Genomic DNA, 21,381 nt, shown 5'->3' with positions numbered 1-21,381 from the left:
TCCTCAATGGCTTTCTGTAGTGTGAGGTCTGGCTTGGCTAGGAGACGCCGTTGCAGATGGATGTCACGGACCCCGCAGACGATTCGATCCATCAGGGCATCGTCTAAGTCTCGGAACTCACAGTGCATTGCAGCCTGTCGCAGGGCGGTGGTGTAGTTGTTGATTGACTCCCCCTCTGCCTGGTTCCGGTGGTAGAATGCATGGCGGGCAGCAATCTTGGACGGCTTCGGTGCGTAGTGGTTGCGGAGCTTCTCTTGGATCGTGTCCCATGGTGTTGCCTGGACTGCTTCAGGCGCAACCAATGCTCGGGCCGTCTCAAACACCTCAGGCCCACAGAGGCTGAGGAATAGGCCCCGCTTCCGATCCGTTGATACTGCTGTCAGCTCGTTGGCTTGGAGGTAGCAGTCGAACCGAGCGAGGTAGGAGTCCCATGATTCAGAGGCTGGCGCAAACGGCGGTAGAGGCACAAGTGAAGCCATGATTCCGATGCCGGCGTGAAGGGCGATGGATGGAACACAGTGCTCCAGCCAGAACAGTCAGCTCTGAATTGGTTCTGCCCAGTGATTTCGCTCAGTGATTTCGCTCTGTGATTCAGCTCAGTTCAGAGGCTGGCCGCATCTGGCTGTGCTCTGATGTCCATCCATCCCACCCTCGTCGCCAGTGTTAAGTCGTGGGTTGACATAGCAGCCGGCACAGCGATTTCTTCAAGTAGCTCTTTTATTCTGGTAAGCTGGAATAGAACTGCCTGCGAACAGCTCAGCCGGCCTGTATTTATAGGCAGCCGGCTGTCAACATTGTAACCACAACAGCCCAGAGTTCCCGCCTAAAATAACTGCCGCGGACCTGAGTGAAAACTATCTACAGACCTGAGTGAAAACTATATACAGTATCCCCCTGTTGGCCCAGGGTGAAACTACACTACATAACAGGCCCTAAAAATGCACACCTCAGTTGTCAAAGATGTACGTCTTCAGCATTTGCTGAAAGCTGCATAGTAAGCCAGACACATCTCCGTGGAGAAGGAATTCCACAACTTTGCGCAGTGGTTCCCAATTAGCTAATTACTTAGGACCCCCTATTTTTCCAAAGCCATGGACCCTCTACTTTTGAAAATTTTGATAACAGGTATGGTAGTTACCTGTGCAAAGCAAAATTTTATGAAGAAAATGTGATGTGGCCCCTAATAAGCAAAGGATTTTAGGTAGGGTTGCCATATTTCAAAAAGTAAAATTCCTGACACCCGCAAAGTTGTTCACCTTTCTTTTCAGAAACCCACCAAAATTGTTAACCTTTTTGGGGGGGAACCTTTCCCCCAAAAATAGTGATTTTAAGCTTAACAATCTACTCAGTGAGCGTCTATCTCTTGGTAAGTGACACTTCGAAGGGTTTGTCCTCACATACTGTAGCTGCTTGTTAAACTCCCCTCTCCTCTTGATCATAAAACTTCGGGAAATACAAAGAGACCCACTGGTTACTCTGCACCCAATTTCTCTCTCTCTCTCCACCCCTTGCCCTGTTTTTCCTCCCTCAAAGCGCTTGGTCAGGGAGATGAACCGTCTGGGAATGATGGTGGATTTGGCTCACGTCTCTGTGAAGACAATGAAAGATGCTTTGAATGTCTCCAGAGCACCTGTGATATTCAGCCACTCCTCAGCCTATGCCATCTGCAAACACCGGCGCAATGTGCCAGATGATGTCCTCCGCGAAGTGGTGAGAAAGACTATGATGTGTGTTGCAAGGTAACCTGTGTCATCCTGGTTCCCTCCAACTGTTTTGGGGTATAGTTACAATTCCCATGAGCTCCTGCCCAAAGAACTAATGCCTGAGCTTGCCTTTTTCCTCCTCCCGCCCCCACCCCACAGTGTCTTTTCCTTTTGTGTCATGACTCTTAGACAGCACAAAATGGGTGGTAGTTGTAGTCCTAAATATCTGGATGATACCAGGATGGTGCAGACTGCTATAAAGTGACCTCGTACCAGAGATGTGAGACTTAAGGACTTAAGGATATGAGGCAGCACCAAGGTCCCCATGGCAGCCATTTTGTGTTATGCCACACCACTCAATGGCCGCCATTTTTGTGACTCCCGACTTTCTCTCAAAATTCCAACTGTATCCACTGGTCCAAATAGGTTAGCAGTCCCTGGGTTAAATAATAGCAGCAGCAAACTTACACACATAATACTGCTGAAATAGGGAGGAGGGCAACCTTGGGGCAATTAGGAGTGGATTTTTGTTCCATTTGGTTAGAATGACTGAATTCCAAGCCCAGGAATTTGTTTTTTGCTTACCAGAAGTAATTCCTGGGCCTGGGCTTCCTTAATTCTAAGTGGCCTGTATTTTGCACATGGCTCTGCTTGGTGGATCTTGGAGGTTCTCATAAAAAACATCACCCCCAAAGTGGATCCCACAAACCATAAGCCTGCCCAGTCCTGTCTTAGAGTGCCAGCTTCTTCCCAGGAACCTGCTTTCTCTGAAATGGCTCCCCTGCCTTCCTTCTACAGAACAAGACCCGTGGCCTTGTGATGGTGAACTTCTACAACACCTATGTGTCCTGTAGCTCCAAAGCTAACCTTACACAGGTTGCAGGTGAGGCAGAGAGGGTGGGGTGAGGGCACACCTGAGGAGGTGGGGTGGGAGGGAACAAAGCACACAAAATCAGTGAGGGTGTTGACCTCCCAGACTTCTTGCCCACAGACCACATGGACTACGTAAAGCGTGTTGCTGGACCAGAGGCAGTTGGCTTTGGAGGAGACTATGATGGTGTTCCCAGGTATCAGGGGAAGGGGGGGAGGAGATAGAAGGGTATATCAAATACCCCAGATATGTCCGTTTTTGAGTCTGTCAGGCTGGCCTGGGCCAAATCAGGCCAAAGCCTGGCCGTAGTAGATATTCATGCCTCACCCATCAGAGTTCACCTGACCACTTGCAGACCATAAGTAACTGACTAGACACACACACACACACACACACACACACACACACACACCGCAAGTTACTTTTAAAATGTACTCAGCCCCCTTTTTGTTACAGTGATGCTTGTGGGGTGACACAATGGTCCCAGATATTGAAGCTCCACAATTTGCATAATTATAGATCACAGAATTGGAAGGTCTCTCAAAGATCATGTAGCCCAACCCCATCAGTGATCCACTCATTTTATTACAGTGTACAATTGTCATTATGGATTTATTATTTTTCAACTCTGTCTCTTTTGTATTTCATCTCATTTTCTTGCATTGTACACCACTTTGGCTGTGAGATGATTTATAAATAGAGAGAATAAAACAAGGGCGCTTGGGAGCATGAAGGCTGCAATGGTTGCATGTCTATTACTGTATATGCATATGTGGCTCCACCAAAACTATCTCAGAGATACAACCCAAGAGCCAAGGGGTTCCCAGAGGTGTCTCTTGTTGGCTTCTTGAACCCTGACCAAGGGTATACAGCCAATCAAGGTGCATGAGCCATCAAAGAGAAGCTACTGAGCTGACCCTTCTAGATGCAGCCCCATCTTGAAGCTTCCCTTCTGTTGGGGTAAAATGAGGAGATTTTGCCGGGTGCGGGGAACTCTTAACTCTCATCTCTTGGATTTGTTCCGGCATTCTTTGGCCCACACAGTGTCCCAGATGGTTTGGAAAATGTCTCCAAATACCCAGACTTAGTTGCAGAGCTGCTGAGGAGGAACTGGACTGAGAAGGAAGTGAGAGACGCCCTGACCAACAACCTGCTGCGGGTCTTTGAGAGAGTGGAGCAGGTGAGACTGCCAAGACCAGCAAGGCTCTGTCTGCAGAAGCGTTGGGAGGGGGACACAGAGAGCCTCAGATAATGCTTTGCACTGCTAGGACTGTTCCCCTCTTGGCCCTGTCTCTTCCCTTATTTATGCTAACCCCCTGCCCAAGACATTTTGTTATCTGAAGATGGCTCACACCCCATCAATTCCACGCACAGCAGTCCACCAGAATGGCAGCTGGATCTTCAACACTAGCAGAGAAACACTGCAAGTGAGGGGAGAAAGTCCTGGAATCTTGGAAAGCCACTGACAATCAGTGCTGACAATACTGAGCAGGATGGACCAATGGATCTGATGCAGTATATGGCTCCTTCCTTTGCATGCAAGACAATCCCATTTCAGAATCGCTTTTTTTGTAAAAAGTGGTACAGCATCTGCCTGGCAGGCAGAAGGTCCCAGGTTCAATCCCTAGTAGGGCTGGGAAGGACTCCCTGCCTGAAACGCTGGAAAGTGCTGCCAGTCAGTATAGACAGTCCTAGACCAAGTGGACTAATGGTCTGACTCAGTATAAGGCAACGTGCAACTGGATTAATATAATGCTAGTCTTGCTGAGAGTAGACCAACTGAAGGTAATGAATATGAATAGCTCAGGTTTATTGATTTTGGTTGATGTATTGTGAGTAGGGCAAAGGTTGACTGCCACCCTAACTGAACTTTCTTTCCCACTAGGTGCGGGATGAAATGGCCCGTGAAAAAATAGTTCCTGATGATGGACCCATTGACTTTAAGAACTTGGAGGGGACATGCCGAACAGACTATGGGTACCCTAGCAATGGAGACCATCCCAAACTGCTGCCTGCTGTGCTCACACTCCCTGTCCTCCTTGTGTTGCGCTGGTAGAAGCTCCAGCACCTCCCCTGTCTTGGTGACCTCATGGAATCTAACCGGTTGAAACATCCCTCCTACCACAAATCAGGCTGCACCCTTGCCCAAACGCTTTAGGAAATTCAACTGAACTATCGATGAATGCGTTTCCAGCTGTTCCCCCCTGTCTGGTAGCTTTGGCCCCAGTTCCTCCAACCCCAATAACTGAAAAGCAAAGGGCACCATGCCCATCCAACCCATGGCAACCAAGCTGGACTCATCAGCCTAACAGACCTTCCAAAGTGTGGCTTCCAAGAACACTGAGGACCAAGTTACCTATCAGTCCCAGCCAACCTGGTCAATGGCCAGAGTTGGTAGGAGCTGCAGTCCAGCAAATAACGAAGAGGCCATTACAGCAGCTACCCTACCTTTGTATGTCCTTTATAGGACACAGGTCCTGCTTGCAGGCTTCCCTTAGGCATCTGGAGCTGTAGTTCAATGGTAGGACATCTTGCTTTGCATGCAGAAGGTCCCAGGTTCAATCCCCAACATCTCCAGGTAGGGCTGGGAGAGAACTCTGTCTGATATCCTGGAAAGCTGCTGCCAGTCAGTGTGGGCAATACTGAGCTAGATGGGCCAGTGGTTTGACAGCTTCCTATGCCCTATGGCTGGCCACTGAGCAAACAGGCTGCTGGACTGGACTGGACTGGACTGGACTGGCCTGCTTTGGCCTGATCCAGCAGAGCTCTTCTGACATTCTTGCATCCTCTCCCAACAGTCCAGCATGACGTTTCCTCCTTTCTGGAGTCATTCATGAGCAACCTTTACTCCAGCACTCTCCTGCTCTTTCCCCTTCTATCCTCACTGGGCTTAAGTACTGGTGGGGGACCCCCTCACATGTTCTGTACTGCAGTAGTGCCAAGCACACTCCTAGGTCTAAGTAAAAGTTTAACTGCTGTTCAAAGGAGACCAGCTGCCTTTCTCTTTGGAGTCGAATGGATGAACATGGCAAGAGGGACCTCTTCCACCAGCGGAGAAGAGGATCCTTTTTGAAATCTGTTGCTGGGGAGCTCCAGGCAAGGCCGGGGAGGTCATGGTCGCCTCTGACTACAGCTGAGAGGTCCGGGTGACCACCTTCCCCTTCTTGCCAGCCTCGTAGCTTGCGCAAGGGCCCCACAGAGCTGCCAAGCGCCATCCGGGCAGGTGCTGCCGTCTCGCAGCCTCCGTCCAAGCATTCCTCATTAGCCAATTAATTAGCTTATCAAGCAGCTCATTAGCAGCTTCCGGTGGCATTTCAAGAACAGCCTGTCTTTGGACGCGGAGGCGGTGATGGGCACCTGCACAAACAGACCTGGGAAGGGATTCAGCCTGCCTGCTTGCGTTTGCTGGCTGGCTGTGGCACAGGGGCTCTGTGTAGGAGAGGATCAGCACCGGGGCAGCAGGTGGAGGCCGTTTCCTGCATAGCCCTGCTACCCAGCAGAGAGGAGGCAAGCTAGGAAGACACAGGCAGGCACACACATGAGATCTAGGTCTGCCTTACAGTGCAGAAAAGATATCAAAACTGAAATTGGGCCAAAGCTGCCCTGTAGAGCCTGGCATCCCCCTTTGTAAGCCTCTGCACTTTAGACCACAGCTCCAACAGCCACTAACCTTTTTTTTTTTTAATGGCCACTATTATAACCTTGGCATGCCACTGAATACCAGTTGCTGGGGGCACAACAGCACGAGAGGAAGGACCACAGCTGAGCTGTAGAGCCTCTGCCTTGCGCACAGAAGGTCCCAGGTTCAATCCAGGTATGGCTAGGGAAAACGCCTGCCTGAAACCATGGAGAGCCACAGCCAATCAGTGAAGGCCACAGCCCTTTAAGCAGTCAGTCAGGACCCACAGGCTATACCAGGTGGCTTGCAGCATGTCTAGATAAGGCCGAAAGAACACTACATGTGGTGTCTAGGTTAGGGCACATTCGTCTGATGACACACACCTTTTATAGATTTCCATGGGTGCTACAACATGGCAGGAGAAAAGCATGAGCCATTTTTAAGAACGTACCAGTACATATTTCTGGCCAAGCACATGCCCCACCACCCTACATCTATGCTTCTAGAGAGGAAGCTCTGTACGGAACAGGGGCACTCTGTTCACTTTTGAATCTACTTCTATGGCTTTCTGGACTTCTCCCAGAATGCAAACCTGGGGGGGTTTTCAACAGCTTCTCAGCCTTTTGACTAAAAATTAAGTGTAACAACCACTGCATTTCATTTGGTAGCAATGCTAAAGCATACTGCTCTGTGAATTGCTATTTTAGGATTAATAATGTGCATTAAATCAAATGTGAATATTTGACAGCGGGTCCCATGTTGCAGGTTGTGAGTCAGAGGTAGGACTTGGGTCTGGATAGTTGAAGACCACGGGTGTGGACAATGCTGAGCTAGATGGACCAATGGCATGAAGCATCTCCCTAGGACTCTATGTAGGGGTTAACCTGAGACTCACTTTTAAATGAAGGGCCCTCTGTGTGCTGAAGAAGCCCAGCCAATTGCTTAAGAAAGAGCTGAATGGTGGGATCACAATTCTGCAGACAAGCAGGGGGGTGGGGAGCGAGAAGCAGAAGCTTCTTTTTTTAAATGAGTAAGGAATGAATTGTGGGTTTGATGCAGACTACAACTGTGATTATTATTGCTATTTTTATTCCACTTTTCAGACAGTTGCCATTTCCCAAGGCAGACTAAAAATAAAAAAATGAGAGGAGAGTAGGGGAAAGGTAGATGAGGGGGGTGTTATTTGAAAGCCAGAGAAATAAGCTGCATGAGATGGCATTTGTGGTCTGAAAAGGGCCAGGCTGATCTCCCCTTGTTGGTGCTGGTCCTTGAATAGCAATTGCTAGCTCTTGTTCCTTTAGCAGATGACGGATGGGGCCAGAGCATCCTCTCTCCTTGCTTCTACAGTCCCAGAGTGACAGGCAAAGGGAGCAGAGAGTGGGGAGGCCAGCTCCTTGCATCTGCTCATTCTCTGGCCAATGGATGGGGCCAGGTTGGTCTCTTATTTGCCCTGTTTCTGAACCACTATTTTGACAATCTGACCAGGCAGTGCCCAAGAATGGGATGTGATCAGATACCAGCCTCGCAAAGTGGCACAAGGCTGGCTTGGGGAGGGTGGCGTGAGTAGCCCACTGCCTCAAGGAAAATGTGCCCAGGCCATTCACCCTGGAAGCCCCCCCCCCCCCCATGCCTCTGCTGGAGCTAAAGCACATCTAAAGCTGGGCTAAGCAAGAAGCAGCGCCATTCCTTAGGGGAGGGAGCCCTCTTGTGGCAAACCTGTTTAATGCAGAACCACACAGAATTTGAGGGAGCAACACAGTTTACCAACCTTTTTGGACCGGGGGAGGGACACAACACCAGAAAGAACTGTCGGGAGCCATGCTGTGTTTCGGAAGCTGCAAATTCAATTCCATGCCCTCAGCTCAGACACCAATTCTCAGCCATAAGAGCTAGAACAGCAGTTGCTGCTCTTTCATCATGTTGCAGTTGGCATGGCCACCTATTGGCAGACATGTAAGCTGCCCTGTGGCAACAATTTTTCTTAAAAAATGAAATAGGAAGGATTGGGCCTCCTGATTAATTGAACATGGTAGGCGGACACTGTGGATAGGAACCAAACTTGGATCTCGTTCAAAAGGAGCAGCTTTGGGGCCACAGCAGGGAAGGAGGGACAACGACAGGGCAGGAGACCCTTCTGAGCACCTGGGGCTCTCAGTCAGTGCCTAATCTGGCTGACCATTGCCACTGAGCTTTCCTCTATGTATGATCTCCAAGGGCAGGATTATCCACTCATTGTCCCAGCCTGCTCTAAGAGTGTAGAAACCTATGTAAACCTAACTGCACCTACTGATTTCCAGAGATTGTTGGCATCTGCCTGCCTTGAGACTGAGAGACAATGGAGTGTACTTCCAGGGGTGAATTAAAATCACTGCATTAGCAGTACTGAAGTGACCTCCCTGGGGTGCAGGCCTGGCCAGTGCCTATGGAGGTACTGGGCTGCCTACAAGACCCCCCTCTCGGCCTCACTGATGTGGTCCAAAGGAAAGCAGAGCAATACCTTTGGCACCTGCTTGACTGCAGGAGTTGCCAAAAGGTAGTGTACAAGGCATCATCTAACCATCGTAGAGACTTCACTCCAGATTTGTGTAGGGTAGCCATTTCTTCCCTCGAAGACACCTTGCAAGGCAGCAGAGTTCTCCTTCTCCTAGATTGGGTACCTTCCCAGGTTGACAAATCTCATCTGCCTCACTTCCCTCTACAACACATGCAGAAACCACCTTCTTGATCACTGGACCCACTATTGATCTCATCCTCCCAATCCAGTGGAGCCTGCCTTTGCATGCAGGGGAAGTTCCTCACTTACTGAGAGTTTGAGACTCATTGGATACCCTTGCCTGGTTTAGCTGCCCAGTTGAAGCTGTTCCCATGGCGTGACCGCTCTTGCATGTTGACTGCTTCTAAGAATCCCAGGTGAGAGCTGAGTGCAGAGTGGGGACCAAAGGTGGACAAACTACCCCAAAAGGAGCATGATGTGTGTGTTCCCCTGGTGGTACTACCCCTTCGCTAAAACCCCATACACCCCGATTTCCGGAGAGTAATTTATTTAAAACAGCATTAAAGAAACAACAGCATACGCTTTAATTTTTTTTTTAACTAGAGGTGGAGGAAGGCAAAACAGAGCAGTGTTTTTCCCAAGAAGGAGCTGGGAGGATGTGGCACTCCATAACCCCTTTCCAACAAGCCTTTCACAATGAAAACACGCCCTCTGTTCCCACACCCCACCCCACAAAGTGCGGCTTAGAAGAACAGGAACAGCACAAGCATAAAGGCCAAGCCCTTCAGAGACAGAATGGCGGGAGGAGAGAGACCTCATTTTAAATACCAGCAGCAAAGTGGAACAGCGTGGTTTCTTACAGGAGACCAAAGAGGTTCTTGCTCTCTTGACATCGGCTCTGGCAGAAAGATCACAGCAACACCATTGAAGACAAGAACCTAATCCTGCTAAGCCCCACCATTTCCACCCAGAGTATTAGGAGGTCCCAAGTCTCGTTGAAAGGGGAGGAAAAGAGAGTGAGAGCGCAGGGGGAAGAGCTGCTCTGGAACCAAGAGGCAAACTTCTCCAATATGACAATTCAGGGGGAAAGACCCAAGCATCTCTGTACATGAGGGTTCCCCTTCCAGAAGTTTGAGGAAAGGTACATGCTGGAGAAGGGTGAACTGAAATGCAGAACACAAGCAAAGAGTTCTTAAGAGGGCCGGCAGAAGAATCAGAGAGTGTAGAATCAGCAAATGAATCTATCTCTCTCTGTGTGTAATGGAGGGAGAGAATAAAGGAACATTAGTTTCAAAGGTCACTTAATGGTGTGTAAATCCAAAATGGTGTGTAAACAGACAGGTGGGGGAGGGGAGAAAGGTACACATCCATTCTCTCTACAAGCTCACTTTGTAGCACAATTCCAATTCCAATTTCCACAAGTCATCCCCTAAAACAGCCTTCCCTGACTTAGTGCTCTCCAGATGCTTTTGACCACAACTCCCATCAGATGTAGAAGCTGGGGTTTATGGGAGTTGTAGTCCAAAGATCTGAAGGGCAGGGCAGGGAGGCTGCCCTAAGCCAAGGAAGTGACTGATATTAGGAGAAACAAACAGCACACCTGCCTCCACACACCAGACACAGGTTCCAGATATAAAGGTTTTAAGTCTTGCAAGGGCTCTGCCTGAATCATTTCTAAGAGCTATATGCTCTTGTTCCTTTCATCCAGTGACTTTCAGGCACAAGAGGATGATGGGAAGTGTGGGCTAAAAAAGAAGTTGGTGGGGTTTTTTTGGGGGGGGGGGAGGAGAACTATACCAATAAATTTGCCTCACAATCACGCCATCCCAGCCAATCCTAGGCAAGTTCATGCACAGGTGCTTGCTGCTGCCACTATCTTTAGAGAGTAAATTGCCATCACCATGAGACGATTTAAAGTCCATTGCTGAACACAGCAGGCCTGGAGGAGTCGAGGGACCAGTCTGCCTTCTGATCACCGTAGGACGGGGTGGCCTGGAGCCTCCCGCAGGAAGTCCACAAATCATAGTTGAACAAGGCAGAAGCAACAGTCCATTAGGGGGAGTAGAGAGGGTTAATTCCGCAGGGCAGCCAACCTGGACAGGAACACGGGAGAAATAGAAAATTAAAAAAGAAGGCTTTTTTTTAAGGTACAGAAAAGAGCTGGCTTTTTAGTTTTGACCATGGGGAATTGCAAAAATGTATTACAGCTCTTGTTCAGTGTTGCCTTCTTTCCCCTCTTGCCGCATCAGGGAAGATTCTGCAGCCAAGAACCATGCTCAGTGCTTGTCAGGCTATTTCTGGAGACTGTCCCTTAGGGTTGTTTGCCCTTAAGCTTTCTTTCTTTCTTTCTTTAATTTTGCATTTAACATTAATTTTATATAGTTTTTTAAAAAATACTTTTGAAAACCTCTTGGCTCCCCAAAACCAGCTGATACCATGGATGGGTAGTGCTGTTTTGGGGAGAGAAGAGTGATGCTACTTGCTATCAGAATATGGCAACCTATAGATATTTTAAAAGCTTCCAGCCTGGGTCTCTGTTGTTGGCCGAGAAGCAGGAATTTGAATCCTACAAAATGATTATGGGCATGTTTGGGTGTCAACAAACCTTCGCGATAGCTGGTCCTCCTGGGAACGCACAGAGCTCTCTCCCACCGCCGAGGCCCCCTCAGGCAGCTGGTTCAGCTGATCCATGACTTCCAGGCCGTTTTCCTCAGCAATTTGTACTATCAGACTGTCAACTTGCTCCTGAGGTGTAGTCAGTGTAGTAGCTGAGCTCATGGAGTCTTCCATCACCTGTGGGGACCACAAAACAGATTAGCAAGGAGGGAGGAAACAGAGCACAAGAATATGTCCCCAAAGCTACAGAAGCAAATGGGTACAGTCCCAACAAACAGGCCTGCTTCTCAGTGGAAATTATTCCTCCTGCTGTCCCCCACATGTGTCCAGCACAAAACATCCCCTTCTTCCAGATCTCCCTGCAGCAGGAAGGTGCTACTACTGTCCCCCACTGATGAACATCTGGTGGTGGCTCAGATGTTCATTGCTCAACATTGGAAGTAATGTATAATGACAGAGGCATGGTTCAACATTGTCTGGAAGATAGTCCTGTCTGAACATCTTACACCACACAGACAAGTGGCAAGAAGTGAAGTGAGGAAAGATCAGTTTGAAAAATTGCGGTTCTTATTTTTTCCTCTTTATCAATATGGACTTAAAATTCTCAGGCCCTCCCAATATCCACACATCGCTTTGGAGGGGCTCCGCTGATGCCTAGTTATCACACACAACTGTTAATGACTCTTTCAAGATAATTTAATTATTATTTTTTAATATATTATATTTTTATTAGTTTTCAAATACAAAAACAAATTTATACATTCCATACATCTTAATTACATCTCACTTCTCTTTTTTGACTTCCCTCAATTTGTCTGCCATTCCTTCCTATTGTTACTTTTTACACATTTCTGCCAAGATAATTTAATTATTTGCTGTGAGCTAGTCAGTACTAAGTATTGTATAATCTGCAGCTGGATTCTATGATGTTTACTTGAAGTTTCTCTATTTGTTTTCTAGAGATCAATAAAAATTACATATGAATAAAAAAGGGAAGGTGCTACTGTCGTCTACCAATAAGCCCACCAATCTTTTCCTTTTCCCCTTGCAGTTTGTGGACAGAAAATGAAGGGGGTTCTCTCCCCATTCCTACTGGAATTTGTAGAAGGGCGACAGCAGTAGTAAGGCCCAACATGTACCTTCTACAAGAAGCTTGCATTGAGAGCAGGGGAAACACACACACACAATCACTTCCTCTACACAGGCAGGGAAGAGTTGTGCACAACCAAACAGTGGGCTAGCAGACCCAACACACTGCATACATGAAAAGGGCTGTTCATTTACATTCTGTGCCTTCCTCCTGCCCTAGCCCACATCCAAGGGTCATAGTTCAACAGTAAAACATCTGATTTGCATATAGAAGGGCCCAGGTTCAATCCCCAACAACTCCAGGTAGGGCTGGGAGAGGCTCCCTGTCTGAAACCCCTGGAGAGCTGCTGCGAGTCAGTGTAGACAATACTGAGATAGATGGACCAGTGGTCTGACTCAGTATATGGCAGCTTCCTACATTCAAACTCCAGACCAGAGCATACATACTGCTAAAAAAGAGTGTTTTACACACTTCCTACAGCAGAAGTCTGAACTTCAACAGAACTTCACCATACAGTGGTGCCCCGCAAGACGAATGCCTCGCAAGACGGAAAACTCGCTAGACGAAAGGGTTTTCCGTTTTGGAGGTGCTTCGCAAAACGAATCTCCTATGGGCTTGCTTCGCAAGACGAAAATGTCTTGCGAGTTCCTGCGGGTTTTTTCCCCTCCCCCCCCCCTATTCTAAGCCGCTAAGCCGCTTATCAGCTGATCCGATACGCCGATAAGCCGCTAAAAGCCGCTAATAGCGCTAATCTGTCAATGGGCTTGCTTCGCAAGACAAAAAAACCGCTAGACGAAGAGAATCACAGAACGGATTCTTTTCATCTTGCGAGGCACCACTGTATCTGGCAGTGAGGGGGTAGATGGAAGGAGAAGGATTCATAGGCAAACAGGGGGGGAAGGGGACAGAACAGGTTTACTGGAAGAAGGAGTTTTAAGGTGTCTTGCATCCCACCACCCATAGCATTACAGCACAGATGCCTTGTTCTAGCTGGACAGCAAACAGCCCTTACCGAAGTGTGAACATCCAAGTTCTGGACCTGCTGCTCAAACTTGTCCATCACAGCAGAGACCTTCTGCAAGTCCATAGAGCTGAGTGCTTTGTCCAAGGCCTTCGTCACCTGGGCCATGTTCTTAGTCACCTGCAGTAGAGAGTCAGAAAATGTCTCATGCATTAAGGAAGCAGAAGCCCCTCAGGGAATTGCCCAGAGAGCTGGAGCCAGGACATGAAGAGGACTTAAATAAAGTGTGGGAAACTGAATCTGGTCCACAAGATGCATTCTCCCCTTCTCCCACCCCATGAGCCAAATTTGACAGGTGGGTTGTCAATCACCTGGCATCACAATGATGTCAGGTGCCCTGTTCTGCCTGTAAAGTTTAAAATCAAACTGTGCAGGCCAAAGCAGCGCCCTGTATTTTGCAAGTGCCATCAACCAGCTGATCAACAGCCTTTGCAAAATGTGGTGCAGTGGACTGCTCAGCAGTGCCTGCAAACCCGCTTTCATTTCAGCTGCACTGCCTCTTTACCTGCTCCAGAGCAGATGGGCATGACTTGACTGAAGTGACCTCCATTAGCCAAACGGGCAGGGCTGGTAGGTATAATTAGGTTCACAGGCTGGAGGTTCTCCACCACTGATTTAAGAATTATGTCCCTCAGAACAACAACGGCAGGAAAAGCCAGGGGGCAGGAAGTGTCAAATGAGCAGAGAATGAGGATTTCAGAAGTATAAACACAACCAAGGTGGTTCTCACCTGATAGACCTTAATGGCTGTTTCATCATTTTCAGTCTTGGAAGCCCAGACTCAAGGTCTAAAAGTCAAGAGGGGCCAGGATTGAGATGCTGGGGGCAATAGAGAGCAGCAGAGAAAAAAATGGGCAGAGTGGAAAGGGGTAGAGTGGGTAAGAGGAACATTTTTTGGCCCCAAAGTAGCCCACAGGGCTCCAATGGAGCAAACCAGACTGACCAGTTCTGCTCACATACCAATATGGAATAAGGAAGAGTCAGCAACCCAGGGGTCAAATGAGCATGTTTGCCGATAACAATATGCCTAATATTATGGATTAAATTGCAGATTGGATCTCAGGCAGTAAGGCTGGAAAAGCACTCTTCCAGAGATCTTAGAAATCTGTTGCTAACCAAGACAGACAACACCTGGCTGGATCAGTGGCTGTCGGTCCAACTGTAGCTCAGTTTTCATGTAATGGTACACCATAGCCTGAAATAATAAATTACTCTGCGTGCTGCTCAGTCATCCTGCCCAGTTCCTTCCCTGTGCCCCCTTTACAAAACCATGGAGCAGCTGGCTTAGTGTTACATACTAAGCGGTGCTGGTGATTTGTTTCTTGCCAGATAAATCACATGTGGAAGCTGAGGTTTGCTCTTGGCTTACCAGTCATGGTGTGTTTGGAGAGAAACAAGACACAAGCACTGGCTTGAACGTTAAACCACACAGCAGCCAGCTCAGTGTTGTTTATTGCTAGGGAGGAGTGAAGCAAGTGCGACTGAGAGAGTGCATCAGTCTGTTGCTCGTTCCCAGTAAGCCATGGTTTGTTATTGACGAATGGTGAAGTGTGGACTTTTTCAGATGGACTGGAGTGGGGGAAGGTTATGGAAATATGAGAAACTGGCATAGGCACCACCACAAAATGGCTGTGATTTAAATCACCTCGATGTAAATCAACCCACCTTGCCCAGCAATGCCTACGGTAAAAGATGTGATTTTTAAAAAAGCAATGAGAGGGGCAGGACACCTTGGTGAGCACAAGGCAAGGGATTTTCACTGGGTGTCGTGAAGCTGTACACCATGTTGGTAAACATTATGTGCAAACATGGCCAATGTGAAAGGCAAGTCCTTGTAGCCTTAAGCAGCAGTGAAGAGGAAGCATCTACCAGGTTAGACTGTGGATACTCAACACCAGTGCCAAAGTGCATCTTCTTACCCCCTTCATAGTCACTGCTGTCTGGACCTTAGAGGCCACCGCATCCACTCGGGAAGCCATACGGAGCCAGTTCAAGCCTTCATTCTTCTTCCGAATGGCATTCTCTGCATAGACACGGGCACATTCCACATTCTTCTGTTGAAGGGCCTGGAGCAGAAGAAAAAAGATGCTCAGGGTGAATTCACCAGAATCAGAGCACTTGTATGGGGCTCTAAACGTGCTGCCAATCAGCCAGAAAACCTTTCAAGCCAGCTGCATCTTTACCTGCCCCGCACCTGACAACATATATGCATGGCTTGGCCAAAACAAGAAGGTGGCCTTCAAACAGTGTCTCCCAACATCAAGAATTCTATACATGGCGCAGACTTGCTGGGCCCACCTTTTCCCTAAATAAGGACTGCCCCATGCCTCTCCATTTTTAGTGGTGCAACAATGTAGTGCCCACAGTGTAGAAAGGTCCTTACTTACAATCTGCACTAGACAAAGAAATCAGGAGTGAAGGAAGAGACAAGAAAATGGACAAACATGTTCAGGAATGGAGCTACTAAAGACAGAGACAGACAAGTAGATCAAGTTATGGGGAAAGGTGAGGCTGTGCCAGAAATGGAACACAGCAAAAGACAGAGAGGATGGGCATACAAAAGAGAAACTAAGGGAGGCAAAACTTTGAACTGAGCAGAAAGACACAGGAAACACACAGCCTTAAAACAAAAACAATTAAAACAAGGATACGGAATCTGTGGCACTCCAGATGTTGTTGGACCCAACTCCCATTATCCCCAACCACTGACCATACTGACTGGGGCTGATAAGAGTTTGAATTGAACAAGATCTGGAGGGGCACTGGTTCCTGATGTTCAAATGGGGAGCCACAGTGTGTAAGCAAAGAGGCTTAGAGAGAGCAGTAATGCTGCTATCGGAGTTCCTGATTGGGGAAGCAGTCAGCCTTTCAGGTACACCTGGCAGTTACTCTCATCACCAGCATTTGTTTCCATTACCTTCTTGACTTTGGCTTGCTCGGTTTTGGAGTCCTTTTCTGCCTTCTTGGCAAGCTTCTCCAGCTGCTTGGCTGTAAACTAGAGAGAATGAGATGCTCAGTAGGTAGGTAGGCAGGCAGAAAAACATCTCCAGAGGAGGAGATATCCACAGGGAAGAACTTGCTATTTGTACATTTCTAGTCACCATATCTCAAAAAGTATGTGCAAGACCTCAAAAGATGAAGAAAAGACAAGCCATACGTGGCTAAAGTAACTCCCCTATGATGAAAGGTTATAATATTTGGGGTGTTCTAGTTTACAAAAAAGACCAGTAAAGGGTTGTGGGGGAAATATGGCAAAGGCTTGTAAAATTATGTATGTAAGAGGTGGGAAAAGAAGATCATGTTTTTCTTCTGTTCCTCTCACAATACTAGACCCAAGGTCATCCAAAGAATCTGAAAAGTGGAAAATTTAAAGCAGATGAAAGGGGAGGATATTCACACATCACACAGTTCATCGCTAGAACTGGCTACCACAAGAGATTGTACTGGCCACCAACTTGGATGACTTTAAAAGATGATTTGACAAATTCATGGAGAAACGGATAACAATGGCTACTAGTCATGAAGGTTATATCACTTCCAGTGAATAACTATTACTGGGGATCATGAACATGAGATGTCATTGTGTTCGTGTCCTACTTGGGGGCTTCTCAGAGGCATCTGGTTGGCTGCTGTGAGACAGGCATCTGGCCTGGTCCAGGAGGGCTCTTGTACAGAAACAAGAGGTAGAAATGGCCATTGTCTCCCTACTTTAGACCAATACATCATGAGTAATTTTTAAGTTGTGTGCATATTCAGAGTCCACAAATCTGAGGCCCACAAAGAAGCAATAACAATGGGTTGGCATACTGTAGAATATCAATAAATTTTACAAGACAGAATAGAAGCTACCAGCATTGAATGCACAATTGAGAGCTGTGGGAAAAGCTAGTCTGAGTCAGTGAAACTTCCCACTACTAGTAGTCCCCAGGAGCTGCCCATCCCAGAGTCTCATACACAACTACAAACTAGTAATCTGCCAGTCCAGAAAGTAGATGCTTTCTCTGTCCAAGAAAGACAATACTTCCTGACAGAAACCTAGGTGCCACCTACATAAGTTCACCATGAAAAAAGTGCATTTTAAAAATGGTGATTTTTTAAAAAACAAATTGCACATACAGCTGCCTTGAAGACTGTTAGCCTCCTTGCAGACCATCCATTTGAAAGGCAAGGTATTAATCTTCAAAATAAATAAATTCTCTCTCAATAATTCAGCATCTGCACTGTGTACAGTATATTTTTTAAAAAGAAATTTACATCCTTTTCTATACTTTGCTGCAGAATAGTTAATAGTTAAGCCCTAGCTGGCAACAAGAAACAGCATTTCATAGTGTCCAGCACTCACCTTTAACTGGAAGAGTGTATCTGTGAAGAGAAAGATGACAATAGTTGGGTTTCAGAAAAAAGGTCTCAGAATGAAGGGTACTGACTGAAATTTCCACCAACCCAAACATTCCTTCTAGCCCAAAGAGGTCCAAACTGGGTACATTAAATACACCCTTTCCATAGAGCAACAAATATCCTTTGTGCTAAGCACTTTGTCTCTAGCAACTTTACATGAGGAATATGAAATACATTCATCTCTATACAATGAACTAGCTCCTACATTTTTTACATTTGCTGCTAAAAATCATTATGTTTTTCCAGTCCCACAGTTCCACAGGAGGAATCGTTGCACCTTGGAGCCCAACTTCTTGACCTGTCATGCATTTATAGCCTATATACTAATCATGTGACAATATATTAGTAAGCCAGTCTTTCAAAGTGCCACAGCACTTTGTCTCTCCAGAATTCAACACTCAACTTTAACCATGGCAATCATTTTCCTTTGTACTCTGGCCTCTCAAGCTGCCTGGAGGATAACTGCTAGCTGGAGACTCCTGTTCTAACTCTGTGGTGAGGGGAAATCGATCAAACACTATGCTACCCAGGTAACTGTGTCACCTGTCTGGCATCCAGGAACAGGAAGTGGCATACAAGAAATGAGGAAAATACATTACTGCTTGTTAAAGGATCCCCTTTTGAAGACTCTAAACACACAGTCTTATATGGCTCGCAAAAATGATTCTCTTGAAAGGACTGCCAGCCAGATGAGTGGCTAGAACAACCCAGTCAGATGGACAGGGTACATATAATAAAAAATATTGTTAAAATTATTATTATGAAAAGATCAGTTTCTGGCCAATGCAAACATGCCTCTCACAGGCATACATTTCTGTCCACAGGGCTCCATCCCTTGGGGCATATCATAATACCAATAGATATTTTCTAGTATGGGTTAGAAAATCACTGACTGACCCCCTGCCCTTAGGCAGGAACCTCTGTGCCACATATTTAAAACAAAACACACAATTCATATTACCTAGCCATTTGTGAGTGAAGTGCAGGAGTAATGAAAGTGGGCTACATCAAAGATCAAAGCCAAGCATCTGACTCTGTCTCCCACAAAATCACAAGGCATATCCAATACACTATTTAGTCCAACCCTGTGACATACGACAGGGTGGTCAGACTCAGCAACCTATGCAATCCATGAATTGTACTAAGTTGTACTAAATGACTAAAATTAAGTTAGCCTAAACACACTCTGCAGGCAAAACAAACACCCCAGACATTTAATCAGAACAATTTGATGGGGAAGGGGAAGCATTCCTTCAAAATACCAAACACAGCAGATAGATTTTTGCCTGCATGTCAAGCAGCCACTTGCCTTTAGTTGAAGGAAGAAGAAAAAGAACCTCCCCTCCTCCTCCCATGTGTGCTTCTTGACAGCCTTGTCTTAGGGGGGCAATAAGGTTGTCAACTTCCTTTTCTAGGAAGGCACTTGTGCCAGAAACTGAACAGGTGAACCTTTGCCTGACAAATGTGTGTGAGGCAGGAGCTTGGGGGCGGAGGGGAGAGAAAAAGTCAAGAACTCTAACAGGCAGGCAGGAAGGCAGCCTGGAGAGATATCCCCACCCCAGATCCCTTCTAAACAACTCGAGAGAATTTACCTCCAGCTCACATGCGCACACACACACACACACACACACACACACTTTATGGGAGTCAAGGCCGGGGGCTGGGTGGGCGAATTCGCTGGGTGGGCGAATGCTAAAGTCATGTCTCGATGGCTTCATTGTTACACACTTCCCCACCCCCAGGAACCCCACCCCTCTTTCACCTTCCCAGTTATCCCCACCCCACTGTAGGCAAGGCTCCAGTCCCAAAGTCCCCACACCCTGCATCAGGGTTGAATGTGAAATCGCTCCATCCCCCACCCACCCGAGGAAGAAGGGGAAAGAGCTGCCTTACCGTCCATTCTGAATTGAGTCCTCTGTCTACTCCCCTGACCAAAACTTCCGGGCTCCCTCCTCGCCCACTTCCGGGTTCTCTCCCCAGCCTCTTCCGCGTCGCCTCGAACGCGATCTCAGCCACGCCTCGCGAGACGACGGTCTATCACGACCGCCATCATCTTTCTCACCGCGCCGCAGTCTCGCTCACCGGGTCCGTGCTGACGCATGCGTAGACTTTAAAAAAAAAAGTCGCTCGTGGGCACAACCAGCAAGACAAGGCTCGTAGGTGGCGGTTCCTATGGCAACGAGGGAGAAAGAAAACGAAGATGATGAGATGCGGGGGAAAGTACTTTTGCACAGCTTGGGAGTAATTTAAGCACGAAGCAGATATAAATCTTATTTGCATATCGATATGATTGTTTTTTACATATTGCTGTTGTTATTGTTGCGTATTATTTGACGGTGGTGATGATTCCCATCATCATCAAGTATTTAGGGCTGTATATAGAAGAATTAGGATAAAAATAGTGTATTTAGGGCTGGACAAAAAATAGACTGGTTCCTACTCCAGAATGGCTTTCAAACTAACAAATATTTGACACATACAAAAGGAAGAGACAACGAAGGGGAGAAGAAAGGAAGCGAATTCAGTGTTCAGGCACCATTGCTTTCCAAATAAATATACATTGGCCTTGGATAGAGCCAGCACATTGTGCTTGGTCTGCCTCTTGAGAATGTTTCTGCTGGTTGTATGACTTTTTAACTGTGCTGCTGCAGCATAACTTTGGAGCATAATTGAGCGGCAGCAAAATTATCCCCATTCTACTGACTGGTGAAGATGAGGTTGTGTTGTCTAGAGCACTGGTCTTCAACAGGTGAGGTTGGGTGGGATTCTCTACTGTGTGACAGCTTGACCCAAACTCCAGGGCTGTCTACCACCATGCAAATTTACTACTACTATTAGAATTTAAAGAGCACCTTTCTTTTAAAGAAGAATATGGCCAACTTTCACTTGGAGGAAGGATATTGGTAAACTGGTACATTTCCAGAGGAGGAGATAAAGATGGTAAGGTGTCTGGAGAACCAGTCTGATGAGAAAAGGTTGAGTTGGTTATGTTTAACTTGGAGAAGAGATGATTAAGAGGCAATATTCAGAGGCCATCGTCAAATTTTTGAAAGGCTAGCACAGGAGTCAGCAAACTTTTTCAGCAGGGGGCCAGTCCACTGTCCCTCAGACCTTGTGGGGGGCCAGACTATATTTAGCACTTACCTATCATCACCAAGAGTCTTGCAACATCCAAACCATCCTAGTGCAAATTCCAAAAAAGTCAGAGCACTTTAGAAAAGTTAGAGCCAGTGTAGTGCAGTGAAGGGGATTTAGGTTTTGCCTATGGGAGATGCCTCCCAACCATGATGAGAGTGGCTCAATATCTATTACTCTTCACTCTAACTTCTCCTGAGATGGTTTTGTCTGAGGATGTAAGGGAAAAAATCATTTGAATATGGTGAGAAGGATATAATAAATATAAAATGGTGGTGGGAGAAAACATGCCAAACATTAATTAGCCCAAGAGAAAAAGAGGGCAGGAAAAAAAGAGGGAAACCTGTACTTTCTTACAGCACCCATACATTGCCACAGGTAAAGGGTCCTGAGGAGGATATCACAGGAGTCGTTTCCTGAGCTGAATCAGCCCC

At 47.0% G+C, this 21,381-nt stretch overlaps 2 protein-coding genes across 3 annotated transcripts in view; one reads left to right on the top strand and one right to left on the bottom strand.

Moving 5' to 3' along the window:
• DPEP1 (dipeptidase 1) overlaps positions 1–9,770 on the top strand; it is a 23,413-nt gene extending 13,643 nt beyond the window's left edge. Inside the window, exons 6-10 of the mRNA XM_083513779.1 lie at positions 1,534–1,710; positions 2,502–2,586; positions 2,695–2,770; positions 3,619–3,754; positions 4,460–9,770. Coding sequence (XP_083369905.1) covers positions 1,534–1,710; positions 2,502–2,586; positions 2,695–2,770; positions 3,619–3,754; positions 4,460–4,630 — 645 coding nt within the window. The 3' untranslated portion in view covers positions 4,631–9,770. The remainder of the gene's footprint in view (positions 1–1,533; positions 1,711–2,501; positions 2,587–2,694; positions 2,771–3,618; positions 3,755–4,459) is intronic.
• CHMP1A (charged multivesicular body protein 1A) lies at positions 9,248–21,381 on the bottom strand. 2 transcript variants are annotated; one of them, XM_083513849.1, is made up of 9 exons: positions 21,316–21,381; positions 20,957–21,157; positions 19,706–19,982; positions 17,757–17,776; positions 16,332–16,409; positions 15,334–15,480; positions 13,406–13,534; positions 11,293–11,480; positions 9,248–10,780 (listed from the first exon to the last, which is right to left on the bottom strand). In XM_083513849.1, exons 3-9 carry the CDS (start codon positions 19,710–19,712, stop codon positions 10,759–10,761), a joined length of 591 nt encoding a protein of 196 aa, XP_083369975.1. In that variant the 5' UTR covers positions 19,713–19,982; positions 20,957–21,157; positions 21,316–21,381; the 3' UTR covers positions 9,248–10,758. The 2 variants fall into 2 exon arrangements, with proteins under 2 accessions (XP_083369975.1, XP_083369974.1); XM_083513848.1 differs by having other exon boundaries at positions 20,957–21,370.

The sequence above is a fragment of the Podarcis liolepis genome, assembly GCF_965112155.1.
Source record: "Podarcis liolepis genome assembly, chromosome: 7".
Taxonomy (NCBI): Eukaryota; Metazoa; Chordata; class Lepidosauria; order Squamata; family Lacertidae; genus Podarcis; species Podarcis liolepis.
Note: the sequence above shows the minus strand (reverse complement) of the source record. Positions and strands in the feature narration are given on the sequence as shown.

Excerpts from the sequence above, each read along its gene's own strand:
- CHMP1A (XM_083513849.1), bottom strand. Across the intron at positions 11,481-13,405 it reads ACTTGGATGTTCACACTTCG|GTGATGGAAGACTCCATGAG; the intron begins GTAAGGGCTGTT and ends TGGTCCCCACAG. Across the intron at positions 10,781-11,292 it reads GAGGACCAGCTATCGCGAAG|GTTGGCTGCCCTGCGGAATT; the intron begins GTTTGTTGACAC and ends GTTCCTGTCCAG.